This window comes from Neodiprion virginianus, chromosome 3 (assembly GCF_021901495.1).
Source record: "Neodiprion virginianus isolate iyNeoVirg1 chromosome 3, iyNeoVirg1.1, whole genome shotgun sequence".
NCBI classification, from domain to species: Eukaryota; Metazoa; Arthropoda; class Insecta; order Hymenoptera; family Diprionidae; genus Neodiprion; species Neodiprion virginianus.
Genome location: NC_060879.1, coordinates 11,440,063 through 11,459,071, shown reverse-complemented (window position 1 = coordinate 11,459,071; position 19,009 = coordinate 11,440,063). Strand labels below are relative to the sequence as shown.

At 41.2% G+C, this 19,009-nt stretch overlaps 1 protein-coding gene across 1 annotated transcript; it reads left to right on the top strand.

Annotated features, from left to right (window-relative positions):
• The first annotated feature begins 14,047 nt into the window (after positions 1-14,047).
• LOC124301607 (uncharacterized) lies at positions 14,048-18,244 on the top strand. Its single transcript, XM_046756897.1, has one exon. The coding sequence runs from the start codon at positions 15,358-15,360 to the stop codon at positions 18,136-18,138; it is 2,781 nt and encodes a 926-aa protein (XP_046612853.1). The 5' UTR covers positions 14,048-15,357; the 3' UTR covers positions 18,139-18,244.
• The last annotated feature ends 765 nt before the right edge of the window (positions 18,245-19,009 follow it).

Below are 19,009 nucleotides of genomic sequence, written 5' to 3'. Positions count from 1 at the left end.
TAATGAATGGCAGGTACTCGAAAAATTACATAAATTTCTAATAAACTTTAAACTTTTAAGTACAAAACTTGGTGGAGACAAATATGTTACATTACCGCTAGTCATTGTATCATTCAATCTTTTGCTAGATAAAATTGAATCTATGGTAAAACAGTTAGATGAGAAACCTAATCGATCTGAAGTGGATGAAAGGCTCATTCTAGCTTTCCAAGCAGCTCGAGACAAAATGCTTAAACATTACAAAAAGAGCAACTGGATTTATTGTACTTCTTTAATTTTAGACCCAAGGCATAAGGCTCAGACTTTTGACCTGACAATGTGGGGGAAGCAACTTAAAACAGAAAGTCTGCGCAAGTTCAATGAACTTTATGAAGAATATAAAAATCTACACTCACTGAACAAATCTCTGGAATTACCAGAAAAAGAAAATAAAGTATGTGATGAAGATGAAGACGTAATAGACTTTGATAAACTCTATGAATGTCCCTCGACGTCATCTGGATCTTGCCTTCAAGGCTTAGTGATAGACGAGTTGGAGGAGTACCTGAGAAAACCAAGAACTGCCAGCTCGGAAGACATTTTAGATTGGTGGAGGACGCATGAGACAGAGTATCCGATTTTATCGAAAATGGCCCGTGATTTTCTCTCAATACCTGCAACTTCAGTACCTGCTGAGAGGTTATTTTCTAAAGCATCATTAGTAATTAGAAAACATAGAAATAGGTTAAATGATGAGTCAGCCAGATGGTTACTTTGTATTAATTGTTGGTCAAAAAAATTGATATAAAGTATCATAACCTAATGATAAAGCTGTTGATTAGTGTTGTATTTTATTTTTTGTTCAAATAAATGATAAATCGTAAAACTCTTTTATTAAATTTCTTATAAGTTGAGGGTTCAATCTCTTTTTAGACAGATAAGTATTGTTCTTTAAAATACAGTCAAGTTATTGTAATTAATTTGTTTTTTTACATGTTTTAGCAAATGTAAGCTTATAAATCATAAATGTTTATTAAGAAACAGTTACTTCCATGGAAAACGACATATAGGTCAGTTAATTTTTCGAATTTCTTATTAAATCTTCAGTTATTTGTTAATCTGCTTGATCTTTACTATGGCTATGTTAATTCAAGCTCACAATGTTCCAATTCTAATACGTTTTTTTAAGATTTAAAGTAAACTTTAATAAATAGTAATAGACTAATAGGTAATTGCAAGACTTGCAAGACTCTTGCTGCAAGACCAAGACCAAGACCAAGACTGGGAGCGCAAGACCAAGACCAAGACCAAGACCAGGTGTATTGGCGCAAGACCAAGACCAAGACTGGCTAAGTCTCGTCTTGTTCTTGCATTTGGGCAACACTACTAGCAATATGGCATGGCTGTATAAAATTTCATCAATACTTGTGTGCTCAACAATTTACAGTAGAAACGGATCATAAACCGTTAGTATCTATTATTAATAAACCGCTGAACAAATGTCCAGCGCGTTTACAACGTATTATGTTAAGTCTACAGCCATATGATTTTAAATTAGTTTATAAGGCTGGTAAAGAGTTGTTAGTGGCTGATCACTTGAGTAGGTCATATTTAGATGAAAGTGAAGAATCAAGTCAAATTGATATAGAAGCTCACGTAGCTATGATAAATAGTAGTTATAATATAACAGATATGAAGTTAACAGAAATAAAAGAGAAAACAAAGAGTGATGTTGAGTTAATTGAAGTAATTAAATACATAAAAGAAGGTTGGCCAAATAACAAAAATGAAGTAAGCGAAAAAGCAAAATCGTTTTTCACATATAGAGATGAATTAAGTGTATATAATGGAATTGTTTATAAGGCTAACAAAATTGTAATTCCATCAAAAATGCAGAGTGAAATGTTAGAAAAAATACATTATGCACACTTAGGTATAGAGAAATGTAAAATTCTAGCGAGAAAAACATTATTTTGGCCAATGATGTCTAAACAAATAGAAGACTTAATACAAAATTGCGACGTATGTAAGAGATATCAAAATAATAATGCAAAAGAGCCAATGATAAACAAAACTGTACCAAAGCTTCCATGGCAATCAGTGGCTGTTGATATTTTTTATTTAGATGACAAACGATATTTACTAGTGGTTGATATGTACAGTAAGTTTGTAGAAATTGAGATGTTAAAAGATATGTATGCGGAAACGACAATTAATATGTTAAAAGTAATATTCGCACGTCATGGAATACCTGAAGAAATGTATTCGGACTCAGGTACTCAATTTACAGCACTGAAATGTAAAGAATTATGTAAGAGTTGGGGTATTAACCATAAAGTAACTAGTCCACAACACCATCAGGCTAATGGGCTAGCAGAAAGACATATTCAAACTGTAAAAAGAATATTAAAAAAAGTCAAAGAAGACGATAGAGATCCTTGTATAGCGTTAATGCAAATGAGAAATACTCCAATAAATAATGAAGGCCAAACACCTGCGGAACTATTGTATAACAGAAAAGTACGTAATTTTATACCAGGAGGAGAAAAAAGAAAAATAATTGACAAAGTTATTGAAAAAAGGCATAAAGAATTAATTGCGAAACAAGCTAAACAAAAATTGTATTATGACAAAGGTTCTAAAAGTTTAAATCAATTAAAAGAAGGTGAAATTGTTAAAATAAGAGATGAAAACAAAAAGACACCTAACGAAAGTGCGATAGTTTTAGGACCTTCAGATGGAGAAAGATCATACATGATTAAAAAAGAGAATGGAGAAATGATGAGAAGGAATCGAAGAATGCTTATTCATGGCGGTAAATTCAATGAAGATAATAATAACTATGATAGTATAGAAGTAAATAGTGAAAACGGGTGTAATGAGCATTCTTTGAATCTGTTTCAACAAAATAATAATAGTTTAAGCGTGCAAGAGAGTTCATTGATCAATAATCAAAACCAAAGTAATGATAAATTAATCCAAACTAGATCAGGACGCACGGTAAAAAGACCAGCGTACTTAAACGATTACCAAACATAATAATTATCAATCTTGTCTATTTTAACCCTTTGAGTGCCGGGAGCCGATATATCGGCTCCTGCTACACTCGCGAGAAGTGCCAGAGCCGATATATCGGCCCGCGCCTCGTAGCGCTTTACTATTCGCATTGCGGGAGAACTCTATCTCAAAATAAATTTGTAATACGTTATAAATGATCTAATTTCACTATGAGAGAATTAAGAAAAATAGTTTTTCGTTTTAACTCTTTGTGGACGACGACCTTTTTCTATCGCTTGGAGGTACCGAAGTCTAACATAAACACCGATGGTCGCCACTCAGGTGATATTCGATCTGCGGCGTAAATCGCTGTGGATTTGGACCCTTATCGGTACTTGTCGACAGTGTTTTGTATAACAAAACAACATCGCATTGCCGCAGCGAAACGTAGGATCAGTTAGTTTCTCCACGATCGTTGATGTGAACAGTATATTTCGTCCCATTTACAGTTTGAAAGCGTGTTTTGTGTTATTACCGTTGTTTTTCGCTTGTGTCAAACATTGTTGCTTTTGAGGAAAATTTTACCATCAACCGTTTTATAAAAAAACCCGTCATGGATGACGCGGAAATAGTCCGAATGGTTGACCAGTTGAATCTAGCACATAGTGACGAGGAAGAAATCGTGGCACCAAGAAGTCGGCATCCATGTAGGATCTACAGTGATAGTGAAGCGAGCGATGATAGCGAATCAGAATTAGAGGGAAACGATACCGAGGAAGAGCTGAGAGATTTCCGTGAAGTTACCGTGGCCAACGACAGCGAATATAATCCTCGCCCACAATTTATGGAGATTGCTGGGCCTAAACATATGCCAGCAAGAAATTCCATGCCGAGAGCGTATTTTGATCTTTTTTTTACGGAAGAATTTTTGAGCTTATTGAGAAATGAGACGAATCGATATGCCAGGCAGTTCCTCAATAGAATCAATGTTCCCTCAGGATCCAGAACAACAGAGTGGAAGGCAACCACAGTTTCAGAAGTAAGGGCTTTTATTGCTGTGCTCTTGGAAATGGGTATAACACGTAGACCGACACTTTTCAGTTATTGGTCAACAAACCACAGACAAATCCCATGGTTTGGTCAAATGTTCAGTCGCAACAGATTTAAATTAGTTTGTAGGTTTTTCCACGTAGTAGACAATGAAAAATTACCAGCACGTGATAATCCAGAATATGACCCTACAGCGAAATTTCAACCAGTCGTTATCCATGCAAACAATAAGTTCAAATTTCATTATTCGCCTAACCAACATCTGAGTATTGACGAATCATTAGTCGGCTCGAAGTGTAGAACGTCGTTGATTCAATATCTGCCAAATAAAAAGCATCACAGGTGGGGTATCAAGTTTTGGATGTTGACTGATGCAGTTACCCATTACTGCTTATCGTTCTTCTGCTATAGAGGAGCTAGGGATCAAACCGATAAAGAAGAAATAAAGAAGAATGGTCTTGGCCACGTCGTGATTCATAAATTATTGAATATGGGCAATTATTTTATGAAAGGCTATCACGTGGTAGCAGACAACTTTTTTACAAGCATTCCCTTAGCAAGAGCACTGTTTGAAAAAGGGACATATCTGACTGGCACAATCCGCAGCAACAGGAAATATATTCCATCATTTATGAAGACTAAATTGCAAGAGGGCGCATCTAAGTACGCCCGAAATAATGAAGTCTTACTATTAGCGTACCGGGAAAAAAAGTCGCAGAAGAAAAATGTTTTACTGATGTCCACATTTGAGAAGGCTCAGAACAAAACGACTACAATCAGGAAAAGGAATGCACAAATACAGGTCGAAAAACCAGCAATCGTAGCTGAATATAACAAACACATGGGAGGCGTAGACACGTCAGACATGATGCTATATTCATACTTAGATGAAAGAAGAGCCATCAAATATTGGAAAAAAGTAGTTTTCTCCATTTTCTCCCGAATGGTGTTGAATGCCTACATATTATATCGGCACAATACAGACGGCAAAACCAAAACAAGACTGGAATTCATTACTGATGTTATCCAGTCGATAACCACTGAATGGTTGGCACTAAAGAGGATAGCACACGACACACCATTAGCGGAAACTTCAACAAATGTGCCCCGCATAGGTGTACGGAAACTGCCTGAAAAACTGGAAAGGGTTTGCGTGGTGTGCAGCAGAAAGGATGGTGGCCCAAAGAGAAAATCACGCACAGTTTGCAATAAGTGCAACAAAGGATTGCATGGAGTGTGCATTAGTAGCCACGAATGCTAAATAAATTATTTGTGTGAGTTGCAATAACAAAATTTTACACATTTGCAATATATATATAAATATTTATGACAACATAATTTTGTTTCAGCAATGTTATATTACCGATAACAATTACATATTTCGAAAGAGATAATCCGCCTGGCGCCTACCGTGTACCTTCAAGTTATGTTTTATTTTTGTTATGTAATATTGTTTATTTTGTTACAAAATATATTGGAAATACAAAGTATATGCTTCATTATAATTGACCCATATAAAATTGTGGTGAAAAGATGGCTGTTTGTATGTGCAAACACGTTTTGTACGAGAGAACTCAACTTTTACTTCATTTATAAACATATATACCTTTGTTTTTTCTATAATTCTCAAATGAGTACAAAAAAACTAGTGTCATTGTTTCGTTCTGTATTTCATCTATAATACGCAGCTTTTTGAATCATGTAAATATCGTTTCTCGTTTGGTTTTTATAAGCATTTTCCCGAACCCTTGTAAAACTGTGAAATTCGGCCAGTTTTTCTCGCATAGGCACCTCCATTTCGCCCGGCACTAAAAGGGTTAAAAGAGGAAGGATGTTGTATGTATGTTGAATGGTTAGTACAACACGTACAGTATGAGCCTTAGAGGGCGCACACACTGACTTAGCAGAATGGCTTCATCCCTTGTAGCGTATTGACGCATCAACATTATCCTATCATTCATTATTAATAAATCTTACTTTTATTTACATCATCTTGTTCATTTATTTATAAAGAACTTAAACATAACACCTGATCCTCGCGAACTTAAACGTGTCGTGTAAGGAGACCTTGAACGCTACTGTCCCAGATGAATGGCTGTTCGGACAACAATTGGAGGAGAAATTAAAGGCGGCGAAGGCACTTGAGAGCTCGCGCAAGGAGCTGAAAGCTCCTCAAAAGCCACAGGGACAGAAGAATTCAAAAAACTCGACAGCCCCGCCGCGTCGTCCTCAGAACAACCAGAGATTTGCTACGACGTCAGGCGGGAGAAAGGAGCCGAGGAATCAAGGATATTCGTCATTCCGCCGAGACAACCACAAGAACGGGACCAACTGGAAGAACAATCAGAAGTCCGAGCGGAGCAACAACCGGAAGCGTTATTAGAACCAGTAAGTTCGACTGTCGGAAGACTTAGATTCTTTAGACAAGAATGGGAACAGCTAACGCGTAACCCGTTAATATTATCGTGGATAGAGGGCTACAAGATACCCTTTGAGTCTCAGCCATGTCAGTCTACCTTTCCGAGGGGAATCTTCGATTCTAAAAAAGAGAGGGGGGCGATGACCGATATAGTAGCGAAGCTGCAACGGAAGGGTGCTATCCGCCAGTGCGACAGCACTCACGGCGAATTTCTTTCTGGCATTTTCCGGGTACCGAAGCCGGATGGTGGTTCTCGATTTATTCTGAATCTAAAGCAGTTGAATGAGTTCATTCAGACGGAACACTTCAAATTGGAAGATCGAAAGACCGTTATAAATCTCTTGAGCAGGGGTTGTTTTATGGCAAAAATTGACTTCAAAGATGCCTATTACTCGATTTCGATTGCTGAATCTAACCGAAAATTTTTAAGATTTCAATTCGAGGGTCAGCTTTATGAGTTTACGTGTATGCCCTTCGGGCTCGCCACAGCGCCATATGTTTTTACTAAACTGCTAAAGCCTGTAATGACCGATCTGAGGCGACAAGGGTATTTTTCGGTCATCTACATCGACGACCTTTTGCACGTCGGTAGGTCTTTTGAGGAATGTCAAGCGAACGTTCGAGTCACGTGCTCGCGTTTGCAGAAATTGGGATTTACAATTAATGACGAAAAATGTCAGCTAATTCCGACAAACAAATGTAAATATATCGGGTTTTGGTTTGATTCGCTAAGTATGACTATCGAGCTTCCAAGGGAGAAAAGATTAAGAGTCAAACAATTGGTTTTAAAATATAGCCGTATTCAACGTTGTAAAATTCGCGAGTTTTCAGAATTTGTCGGTAGCGTTGTCTCGTGTTGTCCAGCGGTTAGATATGGCCTGGGTCACACAAAGGCATTCGAGAGAGCACGATACCTTGCCTTGGAGCAAAATAAGGGAAATTACGACGGTTATATGACCCTGTCTCAGGATCTTCATTTGGATCTGAAATGGTGGGACAGAGTTATCCTCTCCGCAAAAAATTCAATTGAAGCTCCTCGAATTGTCGGGAAATCTTTACCGACGCGTCGTTATCAGGTTGGGGCGTTGCTTGTGGAAGCGAGAGATCTCACGGATTCTGGAGTAAAGAAGAAAGGAAAAATCATATTAATATACTAGAACTCAAGACGGCTCTTTTCGGGTTGAAATGTTTCGCCGATAACTTGAGAAACTGCGATATCCTCTTGCGGGTGGATAACACCACAGCTGTGGCGTATATTAATAGAATGGGTGGCGTCCGTTTTAAAGAATTAAACCGTCTAGCTCGTTCGTTATGGGACTGGTGCGAGACAAGGGGAATTTGGGCCTTCGCGTCCTTTATTAGTACGAAGGAGAATACGGAGGCGGATTTCGAATCACGTCGGCTTGAACCCGAAACCGAATTCGAGCTGTCAAACGCAGCGTTTCATTCGATAGTCCAGAAATTCGGGAGACCCGAGATCGATCTTTTTGCGAGTCGAATAAATTCGAAATGTAAAAAATATGTCTCTTGGCTACGCGACCCGAACTGTACAGCCGTAGATGCTTTTACTATGTCGTGGGAAACGATTTTTTTCTACGCATTTCCACCATTTATAGTCATTCCGCGAGTCCTGAGAAAAATTAGACACGAAAACGCAACGGGTATTCTTGTAGTCCCTGACTGGCCAGGACAAGCTTGGTATCCACTCTTTCGGGCCCTCTGTGTTAGTGAGCCGGATTTCTAAGCCTAACTCGAAATTATTACTTTCCGCGAACAGGGAACCTCATCCGTTATGGCAGCAGACTACCCTGGTGGCCGCAATATTATCAGGAAAGCCTTCGAGATAAGGAACGTCCCCGAGGAATCCTTCGTGTTGATGCTGGCCTTGCTCCGCAATTCATCGATGAAGCAATACGACGACGCGTTGAGGAAATGGTGGTCTTTTTGCTCAGACAGGAACGTCAGCCCTTTCGATAATTCGATTGAAAACGTGTTACTATTACTAACCAACGAATATAACAAGGGAGCATCTTACGGATCCCTAAATGGTTTAAGATCGGCGTTAGCCTTAGTTTTGGGACCTCACGTGGGGCAAGACCCTAGAGTAAAAAGACTGTTTAAGGGAGTGTCTGAGTTGCGTCCTCCGAAACCCAAGTACGACGAAACGTGGGACCCTAAGATTGTCCTGGATTATGCGGCCAGTCTAATGCCTAACGAAGAGATCTCGCTCAAAAACCTCTCGCTAAAAGTTGTCACCCTACTCGCACTAGTCACGAGTCAACGAATGCAGACTCTTTCATTAATTATGATACCGAATATTCAGAACCTGGGTGAAAAGATACAGATTAAAGTTCCGGATAAAGTAAAGACTTCGGGGCCCAACAGAAGACAACCTTTGCTAAATATACCATTCTACGAGAAAGATAATAGTATATGCGCTGCAACAGCTTTGGTGGCATATCTTAAGCGGACACAGGATCTCAGGGGCGCCGAACAAGCATTATTTGTTTCAATCAAGAAACCATACGGGGCGGTTTCAGCCCAGACTTTGAGTCAGTGGGTGAAAAGTATGTTAGAACAGAGTGGCGTGGACACAAATATTTTTTCGGCGCATAGCACTCGACATGCTTCGACGTCGGCGGCGGATAAGAAAGGAGTAAATATAGACTGCATAAGGAAAGCGGCAGGTTGGACCTCAGCCTCTCAGACCTTTGCGAGATTCTATAACTTACCTGTGTGTAACGATAAGGACGCTTTTGCCAAAGCAGTTTTAGATAAATAAGAAGTTTTCATTTGTTCGAGTAGCTATTTTGTTTTGGTTGTAGTTGTACTACACTTTTGGGTTGTTTGTTACTTGAGAATATATTCATTTTCAACAATTCACCGTGTTTTGGTGCCGTAATGATCTTTAAACATCTACAAAATGATCTAGAGGAAGAGGCGCGAAATACAATTGAATGATTAAACGAACTTACCTGTAAGTGAAGTTCTGTCATAATTGTATGTAGCGCCTCTTCCGAATAGATCAGTCCCACCCATAGGTAACCCAACTCTGTGCACACAGAGGTAAACCCAAAATATTACGGCAAATACTTTGAAGAAATGATAGTCCAGACAGATAGACCAACGGAGGAGACCAAAAGTTTCTAGTTTTACTGTAAACATGTGGTAACACTGGCGTGGAGTGGGGGTACTACAAGGTGATCTATTCGGAAGAGGCGCTACATACAATTATCATAGAACTTCACTTACAGGTAAGTTCGTTTAATCATTCAATTACCCGCGTCGACGTGTAGACGTGCGCGGCATCGACGAGACCTGGCAGGCGGATCTTGTGGATATGACGTCATACGCTGGACAAAACAAAGGCTACAAGTACATGCTCACAGTCATTGATATTTTTTCAAAGTATGCGTGGGCTGTACCGATAAAGAGCAAGTCTGGAGATGATGTTACGAAGGCAATGGAATCTGTGCTCGTCCAAGGACGGGTACCGAAAAATTTACACGTCGACAGAGGAACGGAATTTTACAACTCGAAATTCGAATCGCTTATGACACGCTACGGAATCAAACTGTACTCCACGTACAGTAATTTGAAGGCTTCGATCTGTGAACGTTTCAATCGCACGCTGAACGGTAAAATGTGGACACAGTTCAGCATGCAAGGAAGCTACAAGTGGCTCGATATCTTATCTGATTTGGTTTCGGCTTACAACAACGCCAAACACCGAACCATAAGCATGAAACCGTCAGATGTCACCGTTGCAAACGAAAGGCTGTTATTACGTCAGGCGTACGGAGGGCTTTGAGCGATACCTACCATATCGGCAAAATTCAAATCCGGCGACAAAGTTCGAATCAGCAAATTCAAAAATGTCTTCGAGCAAGGTTACACTCCCAATTGAATGACTGAAATGTTCACGATAAGTCAAGTGGAAAATACTCATCCTGTGACGTAGAAGCTCAAAGACTAATGAAATCAACCCATCGCTGGTGGTTTCTACGAACAAGAGCTCCGCAAGGTTGAACATCCGGATATCTATCTGGTGGAGAAGGTGCTCAAGAAGCGTGGAAAAAAAATATATGTCAAATGGTTAGGTTTTGACGATACACACAACAGTTGGATAAACGAATCGGACATTTAACATTGAATAAATGAATTTTTTGTAAAAACGTTTGTGCCTCTTTATTTTATACCCGATACATAACAAGTATGCATTTCTATTTTTTAGGCAATCGACAGACATATGCATCGTTGTACAATTTTTTATATTTCGGAGCGTTCTTATTCACTATCCCACATAATAATATTCTATACATCATGGTACAGTTATAAATTACAAAGCTTAGGTGCAGGCTTGTAGCCCCACGGAAGCGTGTCGGTTGTATTTTGGAACAGGATCAGCTTGTCATCATTACAGCTCAGTTCCACTTTCTGCTGATCTACGGTGTATACCTCGTGCTTCCGATTTAATATCAAATGCTGATTTGTAGACAAATTTTCGTGGTTCAAAACACATTCTAAATAACCGTTGAGAGTTATTCTTCTCAACGCTGATGTTTTAAAACCTTTGACACGTTTATCGTCTTTCTCATCTCCCAAGACTCGGAATGCCTACAATTTAGCTCCTAATCCTACAAATTCCAACATTATTTTCCTGTTATTCTCGTCTTTCATCAAGCCGAGAACTTTTTTGTTCGCTAGCGGCATTCCATAAACGTTGTCAAGCGGATAATTAGACGTATCGAATTTATGTAAGTCCTCCTTCATATGTTCGTATATGTCGGGGACGGTAAAGTTGTAAATCAAACTATCGGTATCCGTATACATTAATTTTGCTCGGTTGTCGAATTTCCGTTTCAAATAATTATAATGAAAATCGTAGATATATGTTTTAGCCAGATCCATGATGGAGAAACCTACATACAATGGTTTATTCAATTTGACTTTCGTCTTACTCATTTCGACGATAATTATATCTTTGTCGAAAACGGTACAGCTGTGAAAATTGGGTTCGGCTATAGTAGCTTTAGCACCGTATCTTCCATCCCATTTCGTGATCAGCCTGACATCTCTATACCCAATAAACACACGTACGTTGAAAAGCCGTTTAAGAAACGTTACCGCTGTGGAACTGAGGTGAACGTCGATAAATTATTCGTGTTCCACACATCACTAAATAAACGTATCTGCACATATGTAGAAAACACGAGAATATACGCCGGTATATTCAACAATTTTTGTATCGTAGAGTAATTGTTGATTATACGTGTTATCCGTGGTATATTTTCTGGTCCGAAATCCACCTAAGATACGTGGATTTCGAGCTTTTATAATACGGATAATTCACGTGTCTATAACTCTCACCGATTCAAAGATTGTTATCTGGCGATCGATATAGGTATGTTTTACCGCTGAAAGTTACTAATTATATACGACTGTGTATTTATGTATAGTATATTCGACCCGAGCCGAACTATTTCGAAACCAAGCAGGGGGCGGGACCTTAATTCCCACTTAAAAAATTTGGCAAATCCCATATCTCAAAATTTTATCATAAAGTAGAAGCCTTAAGCATGAAGTATGAATCGTTTCAGATTTTTAGGAAGATGTTTGCGAGTCTTTTCAAGCATGGGGTCGATTCGACCCCCCCTTTCCGTTAAGATGTAAAAAAATGACTTTCAGTGATCAGGTTAAAATAATTATTCACTTCAGTGTTGCCTGTTGCCTGTTGAACTTTAAAAGATAATTGAAGCATGACCTATTGTTTCTTGCTGAAATATCGTCAGACTGGAGATTCTGGCAAAACAGCGAGAAAGCTTGCAATTTCATGGATCTGGAAAATTTTTTTTGCAATGGGTAAGTGAATGCGCATTAAATTGTAAGCCCAATTTTCTTCGTTCAAAACCACTTGCGTTGTTTATATTAAATTTATAAAAATGGATGTTGGCCGTTCGATCCTCTTTTCTGTGAAATAGCTGTCGAATGGCAATATGTGTGTGTATAGTGTCAGGGAGAAAGTTTTAATACTCGCAAAAACAAAGCGATTCAGACCAATATCGACTCTGTAGCTTCACCCGTTTTCGAGTAATTCATGTTTCAGAAAATTTTATTGTGATTTATTATTCACGGCGACCATGTTGTCACCCACTCGAGCGAGCGCGTGAAAGCCGGAGGTAACCGAGTACAACATGGCCGCTGTAAACAATAAATCGGGATGAAGTTTTCCGAAACATGGATTACTCGATGACGGGTGAAGCTCTGAGTCGATATTGGTATCAATCGCTTTGTTTTTGCGGGTATTAGAACTGTATCGCTGACAGTATATATATACAGACATATTGCCGTTTGACAACTATTTTACAGAAAAAAGGATCGAACGGCCAACATCCATTTTTATAAATTAATTTTAAACAATACAAGTGGTTTTGAATAATGCGAATTGGGCTCAGGGTTAAATACGCATTTATTCAACCATTGCAACAAAAAATTTCTAGATCGATGAAACGGCAAGTTACTTCGCTATTTTGCTTAGCCTATAATTTCTCGACAAAGTAAGAGCGATGACACACGCACCGGCTTGTGCCGACTCGGCTGCCGCTTGATGTTGATACATACAGCGAATTTTGTCGGCTCAGCAGCCAAGCGGCCGTGAAAAAAGCACAATTGCAGCAGAACGAGTGTCTCTACCCAAGTGACACAGTGGTCGAAAATTTAGAATATTTGATACTTTGAGGCTTGCTATATTTGCATTGAAAAAGAAAACGTAAGAAAAATCGACGAATGTGGATGCATCCAATTGTAAATGACCGCCCAAGGAATTAAGGACGTTTTAATACTCTATTTGCTGAAGTACGAGAAGATGAAGAAAAATTTTTTAATTTTACTCGATGTGAACGATCCTGTACTTTGCTTATTGACGGCGTGTGGTAGTCTTTTTTTATCGACCGAGTCACTTATTTCTTATTTTTTGTCAGAATGAATAAACTAACGAATGGAATTGGTTGAAATTTCGGCAGTGTAATTTCTCTACATCGAGTTTCGCCTCTATGACCTGAAAGGTTTGTTTCGAAGTGATTTTTAGTAATGAAAATGTACTAATTGCGAAGCTGCATTTGTGAAGAAACACGGGATAAACCGAAGAGTGTGTCAGCGCTCATACAAGACAATGTAAACAAGCGCCGCGCCTACAATAAAACCGCACGCGTTTCTTCGAGTAGACGATGCATCGTCACGGCTTTTTGCATCATTTAGAGCGATGACACACAGCGGTTTGTGCCGACTCGGCGGCCGAGTCGGCACATATTTCTGTGTTTTCAAATGATTCAAAACACACACTGCGGCTAGCACTGCCTAGCAGCTCAAGAGCGTCTCGACACGTCGCCCGCACGGCACACAATATTGCACCAACATTGCAGCAATATTGCATTATATGCTTTCGGCCGATACACGGCATCCTCATGAGAGAAGCTGTTGAATATTCGCCCTAAACTTTCTCCTAGTGCCTTCTCGTTACCTTTTTCCGCTGTGTGGCGCCTGCGTGGTCACCTGCTGCGCAGTGGGGACTGCGTCTATCGCCATAGCGTTGAGTATTTTCGCCATTTTAAGGTGCAAGGAAACTTAGTTCCGCAATAGAACAAAGAAAAAGAGGTGATAACACATCCAAGGACCTAGTCAGGATAGCTTAACGTACATCAGGAAGAGGGATGTCAGATTCAGACACTTCTTCTACATCAGGCCCTCAAGACGACAGCAATATGAGTCTTGGTAGTAGCGGCGACGTCAGTAGGCGTAAGAGAGAGACAGACTACTTCAACCTCGTAGACTACGGTGATTCGGACGAGAATTCCAGGCCTCCCTCACCTAAGAGACGCCGATCAACAGATTCCCGTTTAGAGGTGCTACAGAGTCAGATCGACACGTTAACGTCTTTAATATCACAACGAGCCCCCCTTGGGCAGGCAAAGGATCTGACAGCTACATCGACAGTCGACCCATCTTTTTTGTCAAAACCTACAGTAAACGCCAGGGTCCTGAGTCTAGGTGATTTTAGAACAGATGTTGACGAAGGCAAAAGAGTGCGCCCGGCCAGTGATGAACGATTGAAAATCCTAGACAACTTACAGCGCTTCGGAATGGGAGAATGGAAGGAGGTTAGATACGCAAGTGCCCTCAAAAATTTCTCGGCTTCACCAGGCTTTATGGAACTCAAGGTGAACGAAGAACTGTATCATTTTGGTAAGAGGGATCCGCTACTCCCAACAGATCGGGCTCTGGGTGGTCTTTGCAACGCAGTACTTGAGCAGAAGGAATTGCTAAAGAACAGCCTGCAGAGTATCGTGAACTGGGCCTTCACAGAGCCCTCTGAGCTATCATCTGAATCGCTTTTCGAAAGATTGACATCAACATCTGGCGCGGGCTCACAAATGTCCAAGAACTTTGATCAGATCCTCCAAGTTATATATGGGAAGAGGGCCGAATGTATCGAAAACAGGAGAGAGCGCTTACTCGATGAGGTGCCCAACAAGACGGTTCGGGCTGCGTTGCGGCAGGTTCCGCCCAGTGCTGAGTGCCTGTTTGGTAAAGAGAAACTGCAGCCTTTAATCCAGTCGTTAGGGGGCTCTCAGACATGGCTAAACACTCCATCGTACATGATGACCAAGAAACCTACCATCAAGAAGGATTTCACTTCAGCAAAGTCAAATAGGCACTACTTTCGATTCCCAAACAGAACATACCAAAATTCTAAGGAGAATTTCAACCCACAGCAGAACAACTTCAAGACCAGAAGCGGGGGAAAGAAGGATTTTAAGGGTAAGACCGAAAATTCCTTTCACAAGAAACAAGGGAAATGACCAGCCGTCGCTGCCAAAGTTCGTGGGAGGTCAGCTAGCTGGCTTCCAGGAGAGATGGAGGAAATCGGAAGCTCCTTCGGTCATCTTAAAACTAATAACAGGTACAAGAATTCCATTAATATCCAAACCACCTCTCATAAACAATTGGAGACACTCCAGATTTGCAACAAAAGTATCCCCAGAGATGTCAGAACAGATCAATCTCTTACAATGCCAAAGAATTTTATAACAACCAAAGAAAGTCGGAGCAAGCTTTGTTTCAAAGATGTTCCTGCTCCCCAAGAGCAGCGGAGGAGTGAGGCCCATTTTCGACTTGCGTGGTCTCAACAACCACGTGAGAGTAAGGAAATTCCAACTAATCTCTCACTTCAGAATTCCAGACTTTTTACAGGACGGAGACTGGATGACTCGGATAGACCTATCCCAAGCATATTTCCATGTACCAATTGCTGCATCCCACAGACATCTCCTTCGTATCGTATACGACAAGAAGCTGTTTCAGATGACGAGCTTGCCCTTTGGCCTCTCATCTGCCCCTCAAATCTTCGCGACTATCACGAATTGGATTGCGGAAATCCTTCGTGCGCAAGGTATGAGGGTAGCCGTATATTTGGACGACTTTCTACTGGTCTCTCAAAACAGAACCAACTTAGCCCATCAGATAGTGGAGGCAGTAGAACTTTTGGAGCACTTGGGTTGGCAAGTCAACCATCAAAAATGTGCATTAATCCCATGCCAGAAGCTGGAGTTTCTGGGAATTGTCTGGAACACCCAGAACAATCAGATCAGCCTACCAAGGAAAAAAGCCCGCAAGATTGCGGACTCAATCAAGGATCTCAGGACCAGGGGGAGCTGTACCCTGAAACAGATCCAGTGCCTTCTAGGCCAGTTGAATTTTGCCAATTTCGTCATCGACAGAGGGCGTCTTCACTGCCGCCACCTTCAACGGTTTTCTATGACCTTTCGACAGGGGAGGCCGCGGGAGAAGCTGTCAGTTCCACGCACAGCAATAAGAGAGCTGGAATGGTGGAGCGAAGCCACAGTTACCGCTGCTTGTCTTCACTAGAGCGAAATTACCCACTTTTTGACTACAGACGCAGCGGACGCAGGGTGGGGAGCACAGTTGAATGGAATCCTCATCTCCGGAACCTGGACAAGACAGCAGAGCATGTGGCACTCCAACCTAAAGGAGATGTATGCGGTGTACGCCTCGATAAGAGATCAGGCACAGAGCCTGCAAAGGACTCACATTCTTTTACAAACAGACAACCGAACTCTGGTAGCTTATATCCAGAAGGAAGGGGGTACAAGATCCTTAGATCTACTCAATCTCACCTTCCAGTTGTTGAAACTAGTCGACGGCCTGCAAATAACTCTATCTGCGGCCTATCTCCCAGGGAGATACAATGGTATAGCAGACCGGCTGTCACGAAGAAGGGCGCTTCCGGAGTGGCACCTTCTACCAGAGGCAACAAGCCAGATTTTCAAAAGATGGGGCATCCCCGACATCGATCTCTTCGCATCAGCGAATTCAGCCGTGGTCAAACGCTACGTCTCCAGAGACTCCACAGATCAATACGCCTACTTCATAGACGCATTCAGTCGTCCATGGGATTGCAGACTGGGATGGGTGTTCCCTCCACCCAGCCTCATCCCCAGAGTCTTGGCACACTTGAACAAGAGCAGAGGACAGGTACTGATCGTAACCCCCAACTGGGAGAGGACGTTCTGGATGTCAGACCTAATCCGGAGATCTACGGAGCCACCAATGCCGATTCCAATGTTGGAGAGGGTGCTAAAAGACATCACGACCGGTCAACCACCCCCAGAGATCGAGCGCCTTTCTCTCCAGGTGTGGAAGGTTGGGTGTGGGGAGAACTAGTCAACGACTGGTCCACGCAAGAGAAGGAGCTGGTTAAAGGAAGCTGGCGCCGGTCGACACTAGAGACCTACAAGACTCCTATTCGTAGGTGGATTAACTGGTGTGAGCAGAATAACATCAATCCAGGGGCACCACGGGGCCAGGATTTAGCAAGATTTTTAGCAAACCTATTTATCACACAGGACCTTGCATACAGCACTATCTTAGTGCATAAGTCAGCTGTTGCCACATTCTGCTCAGGGAACTCTTCGGGAACTTTGTCATCAGATTTTTTAGTGCATCGAGTCCTCAAGGCCATCTCGATCGCTAAGCCAAGAGAGAGAAGAACAGAGATTTGGGATGCTCAAGTTCTGCTAGATTGGCTGAGCACACCGGCGGACAAGCTATCGTTCTTCGAGATCTCGCGAAGGGCTGCAGCCGTGCTGCTGATAGCTTCTGGACGGCGTATCCACGACCTTACTCTACTAAAAATATCAAAGAACTTTATTACAAACTTGGGTAACGAAATTATTTTGTGGCCAGATTTTGGCTCCAAGACAGACCGAGGCAGCTTCAGACAGTCAGGATGGAAGCTGTCAAGACACCCAAACATATGGCTCTGTCCTGTAACATGGCTCAGAGCGTTGCTGAAAAAATCGGAGGACAGACGGGCAACGGAAGGGTTGGACCAAGTTTTCATTACGGTAACTGGACCTGTAAAACCAGCTTCTACATCAGTCATTGGCGGATGGATTCGATCCGTCCTTAAAGCAGCGGGGATAGATGCTTCCCCAGGGAGTATCAGATCGGCTGTCGCTTCTCGTGGATGGCTGGACAATATACCAATTCAGGACATTCTGGACAGAGGAAATTGGAAATGTGTCGAAACATTCAGAAAGCATTACTGTAGACAGGTGAAGGGCTCGGATCAGGGCAATTCCAGTTTATTATTCACTAATTTTACTCCAATATAAGAATTATTCCTACTTAAATGTTACCAAAGATAGTTTTAAAAAAAAAAAAAAAAAAAAAAAAAAAAAAAAAAAAAAATATAATCAAGATAAAGTATATAAATCTCTATTATGTGCAATAAAGAAATAGAAAAGCTAATTACCCACTAAACCTTCAGCTTTACAATTCTCAACATCACATAGCGTTGAGCAGATAACAAACACGTCTCTCATGAGGATGCCGTGTATCGGCCGAAAGCATATAATGCTAGTGTTTTGAATTCCAACAAAACACGTATTATATGCGAAAGCCGATACACGGCATCCTAGCAAGGATCTTGCTGGATGAGAGCCGCTATGGCGATAGACGCAGTCCCCACTGCGCAGCAGGTGACCACGCAGGCGCCACACAGCGGAAAAAGGTAACGAGAAGGCACTAGGAGAAAGTTTAGGGCGAATATTCGACAGCTTCTCTCATGAGAATGCCGTGTATCGGCTTTCGCATATAATACGTGTTTTGTTGGAATTCAAAACACTAGCAATATTGCAGTTGCGGTTGCCACGTTGCAGACACATTGTAGCAATATTACAAGTGACAGCTTCCATATGAAACATTGCAGATGGATTGCTGCAATATTGCAATTCACACAACTTGCCCGTCATAATTGCAGCAAGATTGCAGTAAGATTGCAGCAACATCAAACTGATATATACATATGTGCTTTCCGAAAGTTAATGTTCAATTATGCATAGCCTAGGTGACCGCAGTATTCGAAAGTAGGGGGGCTGCATAGGGTGGTGTGAGACGGGGCAAATCAATTTTGTGGCGGATCTCAAAATGTTCAGTATGTCTAACAAAAATCCATTCAAAATATAGTCGTAAGAAAGTCATTCA